Source organism: Haliotis asinina, chromosome 3 (genome assembly GCF_037392515.1).
Source record: "Haliotis asinina isolate JCU_RB_2024 chromosome 3, JCU_Hal_asi_v2, whole genome shotgun sequence".
In the NCBI taxonomy this organism is placed as follows: Eukaryota; Metazoa; Mollusca; class Gastropoda; order Lepetellida; family Haliotidae; genus Haliotis; species Haliotis asinina.
This window is the reverse complement of record NC_090282.1, coordinates 11,810,028-11,828,868: the sequence shown is the minus strand read 5'-3', so window position 1 is coordinate 11,828,868 and position 18,841 is coordinate 11,810,028. Positions and strand designations below refer to the sequence as shown.

At 39.4% G+C, this 18,841-nt stretch overlaps 1 protein-coding gene across 1 annotated transcript in view; it reads right to left on the bottom strand.

Annotated features, from left to right (window-relative positions):
- The window catches only part of LOC137277473 (exostosin-1b-like), a 118,403-nt gene that overhangs the window by 30,595 nt on the left and 68,967 nt on the right, over nucleotides 1-18,841 (bottom strand). The window contains exons 2-3 of the mRNA XM_067809207.1: nucleotides 12,755-12,829; nucleotides 76-202 (exon numbers count right to left, since the gene is read on the bottom strand). Coding sequence (XP_067665308.1) covers nucleotides 76-202; nucleotides 12,755-12,829 — 202 coding nt within the window. The remainder of the gene's footprint in view (nucleotides 1-75; nucleotides 203-12,754; nucleotides 12,830-18,841) is intronic.

The window sequence follows — 18,841 nt, the reverse complement described above, 5'->3', positions numbered from 1 at the left end:
AAGCAAATGCTTTAACCACTGGGCTACCCCACAGATGGGTATTGATGGGTATGGGCGGAAACGAAAGAAACCTACCTGAAGCAGGAGCCTCTCGTCGCCCCAGATGACTACCTTCGTCCAATCGATGACCTCGGCAAAGGGCAGCTCCCATCCATTACTAAGCAATACTGGAACACAGGCAGCTTGAAGAGCTTCCAAAAACCTGAAACACAAACATTGTTAACTCCAAACAATCATTCAGAGTGAGTGAGTGAGTGAGTGAGTGAGTGAGTGAGTGAGAGGTGCAAGCTTGCACACTTCTACAGTCATGTCAACAAACACTTAATAATTCTACACACAATACACACACTAATACAGTTGTAAATAAATAAAACTATCTGAGCGATTAGGGACTTTTCCATAAGCAAAACAACACCCGCTTCTTAAATCTAATTACTCAGCATTCAATAATACTGGACAAATGATAGACAACCATACTCTTTCTACTACTAAAAACACATCACCGCTCTCTTCAACACTACAAAACACCATAATGGCCAAATCTATTTTTTTATTGGACAAAACCAATAAACAGGATTCAATTCATCACTGCCTAGCTTCATTCCAATGCATTTATACAGCTCTAGTTTGAACCAAACATCCCAGCGTTATACTGAATAAGGTTTTATTTAAAATACGGTTCTAATACATCTTCATTTCAAGATGTGGACGTGATATTCATCTATCTCAAAAAGAATCCTACTTGCACCACACAGTTGAGGAATCCTTTTCAAAAACAGACAAAAAGACTTATCAATCAAACCAGCCACTACCAAAGTCCTTCACAGCAGAGCTGAACTAATCTGATAAGGAGCATCACTTAATCAAGGTGATTAGACTGGGTATGTACACATAGCCATGTCAAGGTGTCGACAGTTGTAAGCTGTGACAAGAATATCGTATCTTCATTATCACAAGTCCCCCATGGTGCTTGGTACTGACACTGGACAAGGCTGGTTTGGCCAAATGTCCATATGGGTATGTTTCATATACATATAAAAGGAGCGACGTCCCTGATGCCATTGATGTTGCAAACTCATGAATACATACTCAGATGGATGGACTCACTTGCATGATAATGTACGGCAAAATGCAGTTGGGTGCAATTATGAAGATATCGATGTTTGTTGCATACACGTCAACAGCACATTACCATTTAACATTGTGTAGAATTCCCAAATGTATACAAGCAATCACGGAGATGAAATGATGCTCAATGTAAATATTAACAACTTGGAATTCCCTGACCCTGATCACAGTTAAATGCCACAGATTAACGCATTCTGAATATCAGCCTTGTCATGTTATTATGTACTTTATTCATACAACAGTGTGCCATCATGTGTTTCTGTCAGCAACATCAGCTGAAGTGAATTAAAATGCATTACCCACATGTCTATAACTTCAGCCATGGAGTTCAAAGTAAACATTAGATCAATGATAGAGAACAACCAGTTTCAAGTTTCCAATGAAACATATTCCATTCAGAGTAAATGTGGGGCAAAATAGTGGTGAAATGCATGTAAATGAATCACACAAAATCAATGGCATCACATATCTGATTATTTTCATTAAAAGTCGAGTTGTATAATACAATACAAAATCCAACATGTGTGTACCAACAAATATTCATCTTTTGAAACAAAATGTTTTAAAACTTTCCTAAGCGCACATTTCCCCTTTCAATAAAAAACAAAAAACTATGCATTAAACATGCTACAAGACAACTGGACACAAACAACAGGAAACAACAGACCACTGATGTAAAAGGAACAGCCCCCTTCCCAAACTCCTAAGTTTGCCTGTATGGCCACCCAGCGGACATGACAGTAGGTGTAACCACTACCAGCCGATATACATACAGAACTAAAGAGTCCATGCAGACAGGGTTTGTCTGGTGCACTGAGTCAATATTAACACAACCAGATCTACGATGCTGTATATGAATGAGTGAGACATACTGAAAGGACACACTGAGTGTAGTAGGAATGTACATTGTACTGTTTTCAACCTGTCTCATTCAGTAGAGGAGGTTTACGCTTGTCAAAGGGTTTTAGCAGAATTGGAGGTTGATGTTTTAGAATTAAAAGGGAAATGACGTGTGCAGTGTTGACATACTGCGACAGACATGCTGACATTTAGTCAGTGTTTGCCCAGCCACTGTAATGTGTAAGTACAGAAAGTGGGATCATCACAAGATATATCCTTTTTGTGGAAATATTTCAATGTTTTTCATTACGTTTTGGAAAGCATCCATTAATTAATTGTAAGTACTTTCACAGAAACATCAAAGGTCATAATTGTCTATCATCAAAAGGTGTTACTGTGTTAACAACCCTTGTCAAGAAAAAGCAATGATGTTATCCTTCTGCTCACAGAAATCACAGACACTTTCACACATGTGCATAGAAATGAATGACTGAAATCAGTGATACTTTACCCAAGTCAAAGCCTCGGTTAACATCCTCTATCGAAACAGACTCAATAAGTGAGTATGATTTAATACTGCTCTTGACAACATCCATATCACATGTGCAGCTAAGTATCCTAACCTTTAAAATCCATTATGTTCCTGCCTTCTTGGTCCAGTTAGATTATCATGAACTAGGACATAGTGTGGGATAACCCATTCATTTGTACCCGAGTGTCCTCCTAGATGTGGGATAATCTTCTCCACGGAACCTATGATTGATCTCCCCAGTGTGGGATAACCCGCTTAACTGGACTCATCAGTGCCCTGGTAGACGTGGGATATCCTGTTCAATTAGACCTATCAGTGCCCTGGTGGATGTGGGATATCCTATTCAATTGGACTTATCAGTGCCCTGGTATATGTGGGATATCCTGTTCAATTGGACTTATCAATGCCCTGGGAGACGTGGGATGCATAAAAACACAGGAAATACTAGCAGAGACAACTCCTTTAAAGGCTCCCCTCCAGGGGATATCTTATCATACCTCAGAACTCCAAATAACCTGCCATTGAAACATGTTCACCTCCACAAGATTCATTGTCCTTTGATGGTGGCAATTCTGATAAGAAACAAAAGGTTATCATTTCTGTTATCATGGCTTGTAAGAGTGGCCAGAAATGTGCTGCATAAACCGCTGCATGATAAAACCGTACAGTTAATAGACAACAACATTAGTGATAGACATTCAGTGAAAGCAATGTTTGACAGGCTTCCTTTAATTGCAACATTGCCTTCTCTTACATCACAGAATCAGAATCATGTGTTTTAAGTGTCTAATTTTCTTGTGACATGGCTGGAGACATTTCAAGAAGCAACCATTTGCTTTTCTTATTTGGGAGATTAAAAAGCTCGGACAACTGAAGCTAAAGATAACGGAAGAGTTTTTTCTTTCTGATCTCTCTGAATGTGTATTTTCATTCAATAAAAACGGGGCCAGATTGCTAAATCAACACTAGCGCCCTCAGCATGTTCCAAGGGAGATAAGTGATATATGACGCTCACCACTAAATACAGATCAACACTCTACCGATAGAGTTACAGCCCAAAAGAGGACGACTTTTTGTGTGTTAGAGATGCTTTTTGCCCAAGGATAGAGTATAAGGATATATATTTCTCACCAGAAAGCCCACTATTACTGATGATTGAAGTCTTCCTGAACACGTTGCCAGATGCCAAAAAAGTAGTGCAAATACTGTACACCCCATTTCACCTACACAATTGACACTCTGCTTTGAGAGTAATGCATTGTATAAACATGACTGATTTTACCCAATGAGAAAAACATCTTTCCTGCCATGATGTTTGAGCATTATATCATAGGGAATCCCATATATTCACCAGGGGAGCATGGAATATGAAATGTGGAGCTGTGTTTTATCTTATCAGCAGAATTTCAAAAATTTGCAGAAAACAGTACAACAAATATTTTGCTTATATGTTTAAATCACAGAATGGAATTCTGGGTAACAGACTTGTAGTGCTTTATCGTCTGTACAATACAGACCTAGAGACATGAATAAAATGGTTAAAAATGTGACCTCCTTTCCAACATATCTAGTTAAACAATTTGTCAATATCTAAGAGCCCACAAAAAGTTTTGCATGCTGAATGCATGCTGCAAGAAACAAAAACAGTTATAATTAATATTGCTTACCCATGGACACCCCTTTCCTCAAACACTTGGTGTCATCGCTGATTCAAAACATTATCCATTAATATTATCTACTTTAGAATATATGCTATATGGAATCTGTTTTGGCAGATAATCAAGATTAATAATGCTCTGTTGCTGATGTTTAATAGTTATTGTTGAAGGCTGCAAAGTAAGCTTGATTTAATCAGCAATAGCTGAATGACTCAAACCTTTAAACAATGTGAGTTTATACAGTCTCACTGTCTGTAGCCATTACACTTGACAAGGATGTTGCTGTACATTTGTGCATTTTTGTTGTTCAAGAAAATCTCATGTTTAAATCGCAATTCAAGTATGCCATATATCAACAGCAGTGAAAAGCAAGATGCCTCTTCCCTTGCAAAAACAATTAAAGGAAACAGTAACATGACAAACAAATTATTCATGTTGTCAAGCAAACTGGCCAAATTTTCATCAGGTTGTTTCGTTATTTATTCAATGAATGAAATCAAGCAAATGTATCGATCACAATACATGGATATTCTTCACATTGTTTCCATTGGACCAAGGTCACAGTGACCTCTAAAATTAAATTATTGACTAAATTGACCAACATCAAGGACACAGTCATCGAGTGGTCATCTTGGACAAGACAGAGATGAAATCAATCAGAAGAGCTGTCTCGGATGGCCTTTGCTTGGCCAGTACTCCATTGATCCCTGTCTTGATGCTTGTCTCCCCTCAAGGTTTGGCTCATTTACAGATGGAATCATTGTCTCAAGGGTGATGTCAAGACAATGTATAGAATATGTTTGTGTCTGTTCTCATTGTATGAAGAGCTTTAGTTCAGAGCCACAATCCTCAACAGTAAGGAATAGCAAGAAGCTCTGCAATTTCTCAAGGCATGGTGCATGGTTTGTGAGTGAGTGAGTGAGAGAGTGACTGAGTGTTGTTAATGCCCTGGTAAGAAATAATCCAGCTGTATTACGTCATTCTGTACATAACTATGTTGTAGCAATAACAATATCAATGATCAGTGACTTCACAGAAATAGTGAACATGATCATCTGGTAACTGGTTGTAAAGACCAAATCCTTTAAACATTTTAACCCTGACACAGACTTTGACAATCCAGGTACTGGAGTTCACATGCCAATATTAGAGTCAAAAGTCTGGTTTCCGCTATTTAGCCTTGCTATCTAAAGTTTGCTAATGTTACTTTGTCCAGTGGCACCCTGAACTATCTCAAATGTAAAATGATCATACCAATTATGATATGATACCAAAATGTGTAACATCACAACTCTATCACTACAAATCTGCTCTTGGCATGGTTTGGCACTATTTTTCTGGACACTGAGAAAACAATAAAGCAGGATGATATAGATCCACAGGACCACATACAGCCAGGAGACTAAACCCGAAAACTACCTTATTTCTGGTTTTGTGAACTCTGATCAGTTCCCAGGACAGGTCTTGAGTCGAACCAACATTGTCAGATCAATGTGAATGAATGTCCCACTGGAGGCCATGAAGCTATCACATGTTCAATCAGTAGTAATAATACCCTGGACATGGGGATTCCGGTAAGGGCGGAGTCCATCAATATTGGGGTGTAGCAAGGAAAACATGTTCTTCAGTTCCCCTTACTGCTGAAGTAGAATTACAATGCAGGACAGTTGAGCAAGTTTGTGATGGTAATGTGGGACAATAAGGGTTACAACTGGGCATTTGGGACACAGATGTAAAACAGTTCAAGCCCTCATTATTGATTGAGCTCTAATGAAGAATAAAATTATTGACTAGAGTGAATGAGAGATTTGGGTAAAATGATTTTCATCAGGCTTTTTAAAGATACATTATGGTATGGAACATCATGAGTAGGTAACTGAGAATATAAGCTGTTGTGCTGCTTTTCACAATACTGACTGTAAATCTAAAAGAACTGACTGTGCTATAACAGTTAAAATGGGGAATTTATTGCTATGACACTACAGAGGAACAATATTCAACAGAATCACTGGAATGTGTATCATACATACGCTATAAAAGATAAACTCATGTAATAGCAGATTGTAGAGTCTGTGTGATATTATCCATGACCGACCCACTGCAAACAATCCACAGATGAATACATTATGTCAAGTAAATTTGGAGGCTTCAACAATACCTTTCAAACAAGTTTCAGAAAAAATGCCCGCTTAAATAAATTAGTATTACCTTTGGAAACACTGTCAAAGAACATTTCTGCTGTGATTTGTGAATGAACAACATCAAAGGAAATAAAGAAATTGCAGATGATGAAACATCTTGATAAAAATCATTTGCGTAAAAAGACATCCATGGCAACTGTCTAAACATGTGAAACAGCGGACAAGTGAATGGCTGCTGCCTCCAGTCCACAGGACACAATCTCGACAAGATCTGTTCAGTAATTCTATGATCCCAATCACACATCCGTGCAATATGTGCTGTATACCCCAGGCTATAGCCTAGAAGTGGTATACCACAAAACTATCACACAGATATTTTCTGAAGCTTCATGTCTGTCTGGTATTGATTCCTGGCTATGACTGGTATAAATGAATACACCCTTCAGAAAGCTTCATATCATTAAGTAATTACTACTCTCACTCATAGTTACCTGAGCAATATATTCATATACCTCTAATGCCACCCTTCCCATTTTCAGTTCTGAGATTAAGAGACTTGAGGGTTCAGGGTCCTTTCGGAGAACCATTTTCCCTACATGATTCTTTATGTTTTACCAGGGACTGGGTGAAATTATAGTAATGTAATTTCATTAATTACTTTTCTATCAGTTAATGACCTGTTATATCTGCTTTTTAATGGTCAAAATCAATGATTTTTAACAGAGTTAAAATAGTTGAACATCACTGCCAGTCAGTCACCCAACACTGCAGATCCCTTGACAAAAAACAGCAACAGAAATATGACATTTTCAAGTGGATAAAAACCACCAGCTCTGTCTCCACAAAATGTGAAGCATCCCTTTAAGACAAGTACTATATAACCTGGCCACCTACAGTGCACAGGAGCATTGTGACATCACAATGAGTGTCATGTAACCCGATAGTGATGTCCAGTGTGTCCACCCTGTACCAGAATAGTCCAGTCTTGGATCATGTATCCTTGTGAGGGTCCAGTGCAAGTAGTGATCAGTACCAGCGCCATCAGACCCACATCCAAAAAGCGTAGCTGTATACTTCATGTCATTTGTGATCGTATGTACATGATTCTTAAACATAGGTTGTCATTTTGCTTAATACCCTTTTATCTTGGGATGGAAATAACATATTTCCTTTGCCTTGTGAGGATACAGTGTCTTAATATCATGCTAGTCTCTGTATGGTGATTCTGGAGTAGGATGGATGTAGCAACTGCTTGCTTGTCACAACTGTATTCCAGGGAAGAATGACCCCTCTTGATGACCCCTCTTGATGACCCCTTGTCTGGACTCCAGCGCATTACTGGCCCCCAGTGCTGATTGAAAGACTCCACTTGAGATTAGGGGCTGAATGTACCTCATGTCCACCTTCAGGACAGTAATATGTTTGTCTACATGCTGAATTCCTCAGCAAACAGTACCATGTTACTGACTGTGTGTGTTATTCAGTCATGTATCATTATGAGTGTACATGAATATATACAGATGGTTCTAATTACATAAGGTACGAATCTATACAAGCTAATGATCTTAATGACAGGGATTTATCTAGGATTCCAATCAGTGACCTCAACTGGCAACTATGCAAAAATGGTTCAATTTGTTCAGAATTGCGGTCAGAAGCATGTTGACATTCAATTTCAAAACCAAATTGATTCAATATCGTAAATTGTGGATCAAAGCCGCTTCATTCATTTTGGTCCTGTTGAAAAAGAAAAGGACACTGCCATAATGTGCAATGTTTTCTATATCTATGATCTCATGGATGGAAAATTTGTAACTCAAGATGGCAGATTTAGAACTAGGTATTATTCCTCGACTGACACAAAATAAATCCCCGAGATATTGATCACAACAAGATTAAAATGTGCCATGTAGGGGTCAGATGTAAGATTGTGGCAGGAACTTGTCACTTTCTCAGACTTGTCGTAATCTTTTAGTTCCACTGCGACTCGTGCATTCTAGACACATCATGTGTTTCAGGAGATATTTAAAACCAATGCATTCCAAGTTAATTCCACATTAATTCTATTTTGCCAGAATCTATTTTCAAGTACAACTAAAATTTGAAACAATGGCCAACATCCGGAATATTTTGGAAAATTAAAAAACATTCCATTTGCCAGATTAAGTCTATTTTCTCTCAAAGCAGCTGTCAAATGGAGCCTATTACACAGCATTGTATTTATCACCTGTGTATCTAAGGTGCAGGCGAGCAGCCCCCTTTCACTGTGAAACTTGGTCCTGCATGTACAACTGCACACATTTTCTACATTAGCAATTACCACGTGTACATTGTTTAGAGCAATATGCCTGAAACAAGCACCTTGCTATTAGTGGTGTTCCTTGATGTACACATGTAGAAGGCATGGTTCTCGTGTAAACACTGATTGGTCAATGAATTATTATTTCAGTCTATGGGTGACCCCTCTCTGTGATGGGAGCATCTCGGGGGTAAAAATATCTCAATATATCCAGTAGCAGGATAGGAGGCAGTAATGTTCCATGACCCAACCATTTGATGTCGACACTGCATCCGCTTCCGCGGAGAGTGATGACTCAATCTCTGGAAACAATAGAGAATGTAGGGAACGAAGCTGATACCTGTTGTTCATCGATACCATGGAGTGCAGTGCTGTAATGGTCTACTTATGCTGTGTATCTGGGCCAAACCATGCTTGATGCTGTGCCAAACTTTTACAGACTTCCGCTATCTCTTCAATATCAATTATTTTGGCTGAAATTTGTTTATTTTATACATTTTCGGTTGATAACAAACTGCTGATCCCATCTCTCAAGAGCCAACCTATTGCTGCTTCTTCCTATGAAAGTCTGGGAATGTGGGTGCACCTGCCCACAGAAGGGGGCTGAGGAAGTTATCAAACTGAGCATGTCAGTCTGACTTTCTGATGGGTGAGGTAGGTGTGGACCATCAAGAAATAAAGACATCCAACCTCTTCAGTGGCACTTCATACAGATTTTAATGGCAGTTTTAGAACATTATAGCTGGCACAACATGCTGCTGTTATCTGCTACACACTTGAGGTTTTTGTTGTTGTTTTTTTTAAAAACTGTCCATGTCACAATGACATGAAAATTGCCACTACTCAGTGATGTGTTTAGGGTAGGGCAATTTGTCATTACACTCAAGGATGTGTTCAGGGTGGCAGCAAGCTGTCACTATGTATTAATGTGTTTAGGGCGGGGGCAAGTTGTCACAACTCAATGAAGTGGTTAGTGTGGAGGCAAGTAGTCACTACTCAATGATGTGGTTAGGTTAGAGGCAAGTTGTCACTAGATGCAATGATGTGTATAGGATGGGGGCAAGTTGTCACTACTCAGTGATGTGTTTAGGGTGGGGGCAAGTTGTCACTACTCAATGAAGTGGTTAGTGTGGAGGCAAGTAGTCACTACTCAATGATGTGGTTAGGTTAGAGGCAAGTTGTCACTAGATGCAATGATGTGTATAGGATGGGGGCAAGTTGTCACTACTCAGTGATGTGTTTAGGGTGGGGGCAAGTTGTCACTACTCAATGAAGTGGTTAGTGTGGAGGCAAGTAGTCACTACTCAATGATGTGGTTAGGTTAGAGGCAAGTTGTCACTAGATGCAATGATGTGTATAGGATGGGGGCAAGTTGTCACTACTCAGTGATGTGTTTAGGGTGGGGGCAAGTTGTCACTACTCAATGATGTGTTTTGGGTGGGGGCAAGTTGTCACTACTCAATGATGTGGTTAGGTTAGAGGCAAGTCGTCACTAGATGCAATGATGTGTATAGGATGGGGGCAAGTTGTCACTACTCAGTGATGTGTTTAGGGTGGGGCAAGTTGTCACTACTCAATGATGTGTTTAGGGTGGGGGCAAGTTGTCACTACTCAATGATGTGGTTAGGTTAGAGGCAAGGTGTCACTAGATGCAATGATGTGTATAGGGTGGGTGCAAGTTGTCACTACTCAGTGATGTGTTTAGGGTGGGGGCAAGTTGTCACTACTCAGTGATGTGTTTAGGGTGGGGCAAGTTCTCACTACTCAGTGATGTGTTTAGGGTGGGGCAAGTTGTCACTACTCAATGATGTGTTTAGGGTGGGGCAAGTTGTCACTACTCAGTGATGTGTTTAGGGTGGGGGCAAGTTGTCACTACACAATGATGTGTTCAGGGTGGGGGCTACCTGTCATTACTGAATAATGATGTGTTGGGGGGGGGGGGCAAGTTGTCACTACTCAGTGATGTGGGGTTTTATCACCAGTCAGAAATGTGTTGGTGAAGGTGGAGACAGAAGGGCAAAGGAGTGCAGTGTAGAGTACATAACTCATGACGACATACAAATCCAATATATTCCTACGTATAGGTGACATTAGTTTTTAACTCTGGGCTCTTCTGAGCTGGTACATGTACAATGTCAATGTTATTTTTACAAGATCTGTCTAGTCAACCAAAGAGGCCGGAACCATATAAATCTTCACAACCAGTGACAATGTAAGCTATCAATGCACCATGATCTTTTTCAATGTCAATTCCATGCTGACACTAAACTATGTCACGCTGACACAGGTAAAGGATATAGACAATCTTGACCTGTTAACTGATCTCAGTCAATACAACAAGGAGAGGGAGTGTTTCACATGCTGGTTACCCATGAAATCTGAAGATGTTTCACGGGAACAAACATGTCCGTCAGTCTGAGGTTAGGCAGTACCATGGTATGTGCGTGATAACACCATGTGAATATACCCAGTCCATTAACAGACAATACCTCTTTGATGTATTGTTTAACTGTAGCCAGTAGAAAAGCAGATCACAGTCACAAGAGTCACATCTACTGTTAATCATATAACAGACCGAGATCATAGCTCATGGCGAATATACCCAGTGGAATACGAGACCTTATCATCCCTCATAGTGAATATACCCCATGGATTAACAAACCCTAAACATCCCTCATGGTAAATATACCCAGTGGAATAACTCATCTCAAATATCCCTCACAGTAAATAACATACACCCAGTGTAAAAGCAGACCCATAACATCCCGTAAAGTGAATATACCCCATGGAATAACAGACCCAGAACATCTTTCAAAGTGAATATACCCAGCACAATAACAGACCCAGAGCACCAAACAAGGTGAATATACCCAATAGAACACCAGCCCCAGGACATCCCCCATGGTGAATATACCCCGTGGACAAGTCCCATAATGCCTGTACGTGTGTACTTCCAGTATCTGGAGTCTCTTGGAGTACTGACCACAGAGTTCGGGATGATTCATGTGATTGTTCCCATGTCAGCCCCAGCTATCTGGGCAGGCAATCTGCAGCAGCAGCAGCAGCAGAAAATGACATCTGATTGCAGCCCACTGCACCCACACTAATAGCAAGATGACCTCTGGAGATAATGTACACAGACTTAATTTGCTTTGTTGTGATGCATGTTTTACATCCATGGAAACGCAGTATTGTTTACCTCTGTCCTGCAAACACAAACCTCAGTCTACAACATGCATACCTCACATAGTGAAATAACCCATACACATTCACTACATGCATTGCTGAACTTTATTTTGTCCATTGATCATATATTATTATTTTTGCCTAATGCTACAGCAATATTTCAGTGCTAAATCATTGAGGCGGAAAGAGACAATCCTGTGACTGCTAATGTGAATGATTCATGCAATCAGAGTGAGCGGGTGAGTTTAGTTTTACAGCGCATTCAGCAATATTCCAGCTATATGGCAGTGGTCTGTAAATAATCAAGTCTGGACCAGACAATCCAGTGATCAACAACATGAGCATCAATCTGCACAAATGGGAACCGATTACATTTGTCAACCAAGTCAGCCACCTGACCACCCGATTCTGTTAGTCGCCTCTTACAAGTAGTCATCTTTTCTGGCAAGTATGGGTTTCTGAAGGCCTATTCTGTCTTGGGACCTTCACAGGTCTCATGCAATGAGAGTTATTCATTATTGAAATACAACTGATGAATGACAATAATCTAAGTATCTCTACTTTGAGATGTCTTCCAGGCTGGAGGGAGTGAGTGAGTGAGTGAGATTAGTTTTACACCACTTTCAGTAATATTCTAGCAGTATCGTGGCAGGAGACACCAGAAATGGGCTTCGCATATTGTACTCATGTGGGGAATCGAACCCGTGTCTTCGGTGTGACGAGTGAAAACTTTCACCACAAGGCTCCCCATCCTCCCCAATGTCATCATGGGAGCAGATAAACCAGTGGCTGATAGTGTAAGCAACAATAACACAATCTCTACTTAAAAAGAGGTATCTACTCAAGTGACCATCTTCTAATCCAGTCATTGTGGCCATACAGTGCCTACTGAACTGACTTTCAAGACAGAGAAGCCAAGAAGTGCCTATGTATTCCTCTGAGATAAGGAGCTATATAAAGTGGAACTCACCTGAATGACCCCAGTCTTCTCCCCCTTGGCACAAGGCAGAATGTGGAATTGTATAACAACTTCTTATAGTCATATCTGTAACAGAGAAATACAGAGGTAAGTGTCAACAGAATCACCATAAATATAGAAAAGTACATGAGTGACAATCATGAAACTGTCATGGTTGGATTAAAGAGTTGAAAGGATAAAATGACACGTTAGATACCAAGCTGGAAGCAACACTTGTAGTGAGTATCAGCATTTATGAACAGAAAAAGCAGGAAGATTGACATGAAACTATCAATGCTGTCTCACTATTTTGTCCTTTAAAATCTGTACCTTAAATGAATGAATCTTGATGTTTTTGATGTTTCAGGACACTTGGAGAGATTAATACAGTCACTGGCTTATCTGGACAGTTTGACAAAAAAACTGACCCATGTAATTGGGGATAATGGGGGTCACATGGCACAGACAGACAGATGAATATTTTGGACATCTGACTAAAGATAAAACCTTGCATAACTTGAACACTGTCTATTGTGGACATAGGGGTGTAGTGAACATGTCTTTTCAAACTGGACAAAAAGACATGATTACAGTTGATATCATGTTTAATGGACACCCTTTTAAGTGCAAAGCTGTTCAAAGGGTACATTTGAACACAAATGGACACAAGTTAAAGTGGGCAATTGACTTGAGGGTACATATTATCCCCCCACATTCATCAAAACACCATTACAATAGAGAAATGCTTAGTTCCTGAACAGATATAATTTTGAAAGGAACGAACAAACCTTTTATGATTGAAATGAAGCCCAAGGGAGACCAGAGATTCTGAACCTGGGGAAATCTAGACTTGCTTCATGTAGACTTAAGCACTACAGGGAGAGATAGGAAGTAGGCAAAATAATATGGTTCAGTACATCACATGCAAAACCTGACGCAAAAAACACCTACACATAATCATGAGAAACTAATCTCATCATCAGCTATTACTGCCTTCCAAAGAACCTATTGTTTCATTAAGTACATGAAGCTCCCATATACCCCACTCTGTGACATAAATCACATCAGATAGACAGCTATCAGCAGCATGAAATTTGTGGGCCAGCTATCTCATCTTGCAGCCATTGATAACAAGGAATCACATGGCACCAATGTCATGAACACACTCATTTCTCCCTTATCCTGGGGGAACTTGAGATGTTATTTCTACCTTGCTTATGTACAGCTGTCATCAGATGAGATATTACATACATCCAACCGATAACTTCTCCTATGGTTCCATTACCACTCTGTCACTCTGATGCAAGAGGAAGTACTGCGGCATTGAGAGGGAGATAGGACACATGCTCTTCAATATTAACTGCTGATGTACCAGAGCTTGGGCACATTCATAGCTGAAGCTGATGGATTAAGCTCTTTAAGTTGGTATTATTTGATGATGACCAGATATAGTGGACTTTATTAACTAAAACCCCTTAAGCTCCAATGAACTTTGAAAGTGGTTTATGGCACATATCCTGAAATCTCTGCTCATTGACAGTTAAAAGATTATACAGTATTCATTAATCCAGAAGTATGGTCACTGAGAAAGTGCGGAATTAAAGAATCATTTCCGTTTCAAATCCTCCAGACCCTAATGATTTTGAAACAAAATGAACAAAATGGTCATGTACAACACCATTTACCTTGTGACCTGTATCTGAGGGTCCCTGGGACTCATACTCTTAATTTTCTGTGGTTCTGGACTACAAAATGGGGTTCCCACACACTTTAATATTATTCTTAGACTATGTTGTAATATTCTTGCAATTCAGTCACTGTTATTATATTGTGTACCATGATCATCACAGTAATTAAACTGCAAATGATTTCATAACCCGGCTAGTAGCAGACTCAGTGATAACTTATTGTTACTTGATCAACATATTAAAAAAACGTATTTGGACTTTTTCTGCATCCGTTAGTCTATTTCACTGGGTCCACTGTCAATTTTTATGTGTACAGGCAGCAGGAATTTGTGTCCGGAAAATCCCTGCACACAGAATTCCCACCTAGGAACCAGTGCCTGAGAATGTCCTTTTATCTCCTGTAGGTTCACACATTTGTGATGTGAACAGTACCTATTACATGAGTCAACTGATCATCATGAAGCATAAAAATTACTAAACTCACATACCTCAGTCTACTGTATCTAATTTTCTCTTGAGGAATAGAAGCTCAAGTCAGTTTCACTAACTAACAACCTTTTGGGTCATATATTTTGGTGCCAATTTTTAAGTAGAACAGTATCTAGGTCATCCCAAGACATTGAGAGCCTGTACTGTGTAGTAAACTGAGGTATTTTCATCATAGTTTTGCTCTTCAGGTGATTAAGAACCAAGCTATACTACAGTGTAAATCAAATGTTCATCAGAATTGCCCCAAGGTTCCACTTCTTCATAAGTCTCCTTCCTACATAACAAACACATTAAGTTCAATCAAGAAAGATTCACAAAGGATCTGTGCGAGTGAAATGCTACATTCTGGTCATTACCAAACTGTAGCACATCAGTGAGACAGACTGAAGGACACATCTAAGAGATAAATTAAATAGGGCACTCTATGGAATGATAATCACACACACTTACAGAGCCCACAACTAGGTCAGTGTGCATTGTAAACAAGGATATGCCATGAATGTGTTAACCTGATGCAGACTGTTCTTTTCTTCTTCTTGTCCATCATGGTGTTATCATTGAAACCAGACACTGTGGTACAAGGTTACGCTTTGTAGACCATTCTTTTCTTCATGTTCATTACTACTAAGTATGTGATAAATGAAATATCTCCCAGCACTTATTCTATAAGATTCCTTGAAAGCTCATACAAAATGAAACTGTAACACTGAAGTGAGATAAAAGTCGCCCTGAGAGTAAGGATCAAGCCATGGAGGTTACACTGAATGGGTTAGATGACAGTCAGCTTCTGATCACAGAACACCATTTTCCTTAACCATGAAATACTTCAGTGAATCTCATTAATACCACTTGATTCAAGAACTTTGTTCGGTTATTAACTAACTTATTCATTATCCTTATTAGTTTCCGAGCCTACATCAGGGGGGTGGGGGGTGTTAAATTTGTTGAAAAATATCAAGGCTCAACAAAATTGTTTGGACCATTGCCACAAAAAGATCTGTCAATTTTCAGGCAAAAAAACTATCTATGTTAAATTTCACAGCTTCACAAAAACATCCTGTATTGTTCAATGATGAAATTAATATCTTTTAATTTGTGTGAGGAACGAGTGGCACGAGTTCCCTTATGCAGTATCATTCACTGAGCAGATTTATGTCCCTTGAGTACATCAGGAGCCAATGATCATGGTTTTTAACCCAAGTTTACCATGTTTAAAGGGTTTCACTAAAGGTGATGGCTTGCATCACTCAGGCTTTTCCTCCCTTATAAAGCCGGCATGCTGTGACATAACTCGATAGTGGGTGCTATAACTGGAATGTAATAAACTGAAGGTTACCGATTCACACTCCCATCCTGAGTATTTCAAATATTTCAGTCTTTGTAGAAATGTATTCCAGTAGCCACAAAACAACAAAGGTATCTCACCTAAAGGGCCTCAGCTTTAATGAAGATGTCTGATGCAAAATACAAGCAGGCAAACTTTCTTGTAAACAAGTTGGTTGGTGAAAACAAGTCTCACTTAATCTGCTAGAAATACTAAACCTCATGGTTCATTTTCTGAACACGAGCAGTAGATAAAACACATGAAGAATCTGATAGAAAATATTTGGCATATTCCACTTGTTGCTTCCTGTCAGTTTTACACTCACCTTCCAACATCACCAATGGACTTGTGTGCACATACTGAAAGCTAGAATGACTATAGCTGCTAGGACAGAGATTTCACACCCGACATCCCCGACATCCTCGCTGTCAAATATTTAAAGGAAATGTTCTGCCTCAATTTCTATGCCTAGTGATTTGCAATGGTCTGAGAGAGCTACACCACCTGGAACATGGAGATAAGCATCTGCTGGTGGACTCCTAACAGGGTTCATGTTACTGACCTGGGTGAGGGGAGCTGCATCTGTATACAAGATCCTTACAATCAACACTGGAATCTCAGCTCCTCGAAAACCTATCTCATTGTCTATTATCAGAAATCATTGAAGTCTGAGAGCATCAGTTCCTTCTGACTCATGTTTACCTTTCACTACCAATACATGACCTCCCTTGTCTTCATCATGTGACACTACTTCCTGATGGCTTTCCATTCCTTCTTCAACATAATGCTGAACACATATCTCAATCATTCATCATATTCTTTACCAATGCTTTCGTACTGCAACAAAACTGAGTATTTTACAGTAAATTTCTTGGCAAAACTGACACATGGTAAATTTCATAAGGATTATCTGCCCTTGAGTATTTGTTACACACAAATTGTTTTTCGTGTAAGAATAGTCGTGTTTGTAGTCTATGGCTAGGACAGTTACTCCACAATTAAAGTGGCTTTTCTACACTCCAACTTTCAGAGACTGCCAAGTTTATAGAATATAGTAGCCCTTTTATAAACAGTTTCTTTAAGTGGCCTGCAGCATACAGCTGGTCTTAGGGGATATGTATGACAGTCCCACAACACAACACTTCCACCCTTCCCAGTTAGTTACCAGGCAACTAAAGTGGTGCTTGCACGACTTAAATCACACTTCCAGAGACTGTCAAGTTTGTAGAATATAGCAGCCCTTTACAAAACAACCTTCACAACCAGAGGATCGTCTCTTAATGTAACAGACACATTAATTCCTTGAGTTTCAGATAAAAGCCATGACTTCCTGTTCTGTTCAATGTTTGGCTCACATGACAACACACTGCATGTGACAGTTCATGTCTTCCTTTGTAAATAACGTAGAAAATACGTGCTATTTGATGCAATAAGGTTTCAGAAATCCATCTAACACTACTACATATATCCCTTATGGGCTTCAACTAATCTACAAGGCGAAATATATTTGTTTAAATCCTGATTTCTAGATTGTAGAAAATGTAAGGACAAGTTTAATAGATTTGTGTACTGTCTACTTATCTGTGCCTACCAGCTTATCCTATACCTCAATGGACTTAATCATTTAGTACATTTTTTTAAGAAGGCTAGAGACCAACGTAGATTTTTCTTTCCCCACTTCTGAATGAATGGTATGACATATTAACCACTAAAAAAAGTTAAAGAACACAACTTTTCAAATGACAAAAGTCACTCTCATGACTCGATAGATTATCAATGCTTGCATGGAGTATAGTCATGATTTAATAACTTGTTGTGAGTAGTATCTGATAGGAAGAGCACTGGGACACCATTGTGATCTGACACGTGAAGGTCTAGGGTAGAACAGGCCTTCAGCAACTCATGCTTACCATAAAAGGCGGCTATGCTTGTCTTAAGAGGTGGCTAATGGGATCACGTGGTCAGGCTTGATGACTTGACCGACACATGTCATGTTTCCAGTTGTGCAAATCGATGCTCAAGCTGCTGATCACTAGAATATCTGGTCCAGACTCGATTATTCACAGACTGGAATACTGCTGAGTGCGGCGTGAAACTTATTGTGATCTCACAATACAATACTTCAGGGACCCTGTCCACAAAGTGTTCATAGCACTAGGTGATTTCTTAGACAAACTACAGAGTTAAGATTGGTTATAATGTTATGAAAGGTTTGTCAGTCATGACTGTGGACACCCCACCAAAAAACTGATGGAGATGTATGCACTATGATGTACACACACAAGTTGGTCCTGAAGCAAATATATCCTTGAAAGCCCATTAAGTTCTTTTCAGAGACTAGTTGTTAGTCTATGTACACACCTGAACATCTGGTATACCATCTAATCTGATTTACTGCAAATTACAACACATTAGAACGTTATGAACACTTTCTCAAAAGCTCACAATGTCAATTACTACTCCTCTCATATTTCAGAGAGTTTGCTAACCCCCAATAAACAGAAGAATGTTAAGACTTGGTATTATACAGCAGTCTGTCTCTACTAGCCACCATCTTAACCCCAGGCTCCAATTTCTTGATTTTTTAAATATGTGAAT